General features: G+C 42.8%; 1 protein-coding gene across 1 annotated transcript; it reads right to left on the bottom strand.

Annotated features, from left to right (window-relative positions):
* Nucleotides 1-491: 491 nt before the first annotated feature.
* Nucleotides 492-1,361, bottom strand: LOC143885872 (uncharacterized). The gene has a single exon (XM_077389917.1). The coding sequence runs from the start codon at nucleotides 1,359-1,361 to the stop codon at nucleotides 492-494; it is 870 nt and encodes a 289-aa protein (XP_077246032.1).
* Nucleotides 1,362-1,793: the final 432 nt, after the last annotated feature.

Below are 1,793 nucleotides of genomic sequence, written 5' to 3'. Positions count from 1 at the left end.
GGCCTAATGGGAGTCACATTTGCTCGACGATTTACGAGAGGAGGATTTTTGCATGATCATTTATTATGTCCAGGTTGGCCGCATGTACGACAGTGATGATGTGATCCTATTTGCAAACCTTTCTCCAACCGGCATTTACGAGGTCGTCCAGGTTGTCGTCTTACCAGTGGTGGCAATACTAATGTCAAACGATTGGGAGGCTCTAGCCATTGTGATCGATCAAGCATAGGATGAACCACCCCCTCATATGTATTCTGATACGTATCGACGAAGAAGCAATCCTAGCAATATAGATGGGTCCAAATGGTTCATCCCCATGGCTGTTATGGCATGACCGCGCGACAATCCCATCGTTTAGAGCAAACCACATGTACACGTTTGGTTTTCTAAGTCCACCCGATACGCATTAGTTAATGACCTCACTTCTTATTCTGTCAAACTACACGCATAAGGTGTATACCTACACGGGTACCACGACATGATGATGCCAATCACTCTTCTGCCTTGGGTGTCAAACGTGTATTCCATGACTGGCCCAACTTCTGACATGCTTGAAAGAAGTCTGAAACTTTCCATCTTATGTGACCTGCAAGTGAAGCAATCGGCAGCTCCCTTTCGTCCTTCAGTATGGCATTGAGGCACTCAGCCACATTAGTTGTCAACACATTATATCTAGATCCTTTGAAAAATACGCCCGCCCAATCTTCTTTAGGAACCTCTTTTATCCATTTGTATGCCTCTATATTCTTTTCTTTAATTTTATCCATCGCATCTTTGAACACTCTCTCTCTTAGGGCATATGCAGCTCTTATAAGCTGTCTACGTAGAACTTCACTTTTAAAGGTTGAATAAAAATTGGCACTCATGTGACGAATACAATAGCTATGGTATGAACTGGGTAATGCGTCAGCTACTGCTCTACGTAACCCCTTCATCCGATCGGACGCAATCGTAATGACGTTTCTTTCTGCTGACATCAACGAATGACGGAACAGAAGAAGAAACCATAGCCAACTTCCATACAACTCAGTCTCAACCATTGCAAATGCTAACGGAAATAATCCACCACTACCATCTATCCCAGTTGCAGCTAGCAGAATTCCTCTATACTTGCCTCGAAGATATGTCGCATCAACAAGGACCATGGATCTAATTGTGTTGAAGGCACGTATGCTAAGGCCAAATGAGAAGAATAGACGACCAAATCTATCATTTCCATTGCTCCGTAGGTCTCGAGATCGGTATACACACATAATACTGTTGGGATTAGATCTTACCATCTCATGAGTATATGAAGGCAGGATCCGATAAGACGCCTCGACATTTCCACACTTAATTTCGTGTATAATGACCTTCGCCATGTGTGTTTTCCAGTAAAATATAGTTATGCCCCGCCGATCCTTGATGAATTCTCTTATCAAACTTGGCTTGATGTCTTCTGGATGGGGGAATAAGCCTAAGCAGGTTTCAGCAACCCAAGACACTGTCACTAGGGGATGATCATTACCGGTCAATGAATTTGAGCATGTATGCTCTGGGACAAACCTTTTTACCTTAACATAATCCAAGTAAATTCTCCCTGTCAGACGCCATGGGCAACTTCAAATGCTTGCATCTAACATCATACTTCTTAAGTGTTGTCTCGATCGGAAAAAATACAAACCTGCGTAGAATTACATACTCTTTAGCTATCTTCCTAAAGAGTCTCAAATTTGGGAAGATTGCCCCGACCTTCAACTCCTCAACTCCCAAATTCCCCTTGTTACATTCATCATCTCCAACAACCATATCAT

This window comes from Tasmannia lanceolata, unplaced genomic scaffold, assembly GCF_043159265.1.
Source record: "Tasmannia lanceolata isolate RefF3 unplaced genomic scaffold, GAP_Taslan_0.1 ptg000011l, whole genome shotgun sequence".
NCBI classification, from domain to species: domain Eukaryota; kingdom Viridiplantae; phylum Streptophyta; class Magnoliopsida; order Canellales; family Winteraceae; genus Tasmannia; species Tasmannia lanceolata.
The sequence above is the reverse complement of the archived record's forward strand: the minus strand, read 5'-3'. Positions and strand labels throughout refer to the sequence as shown.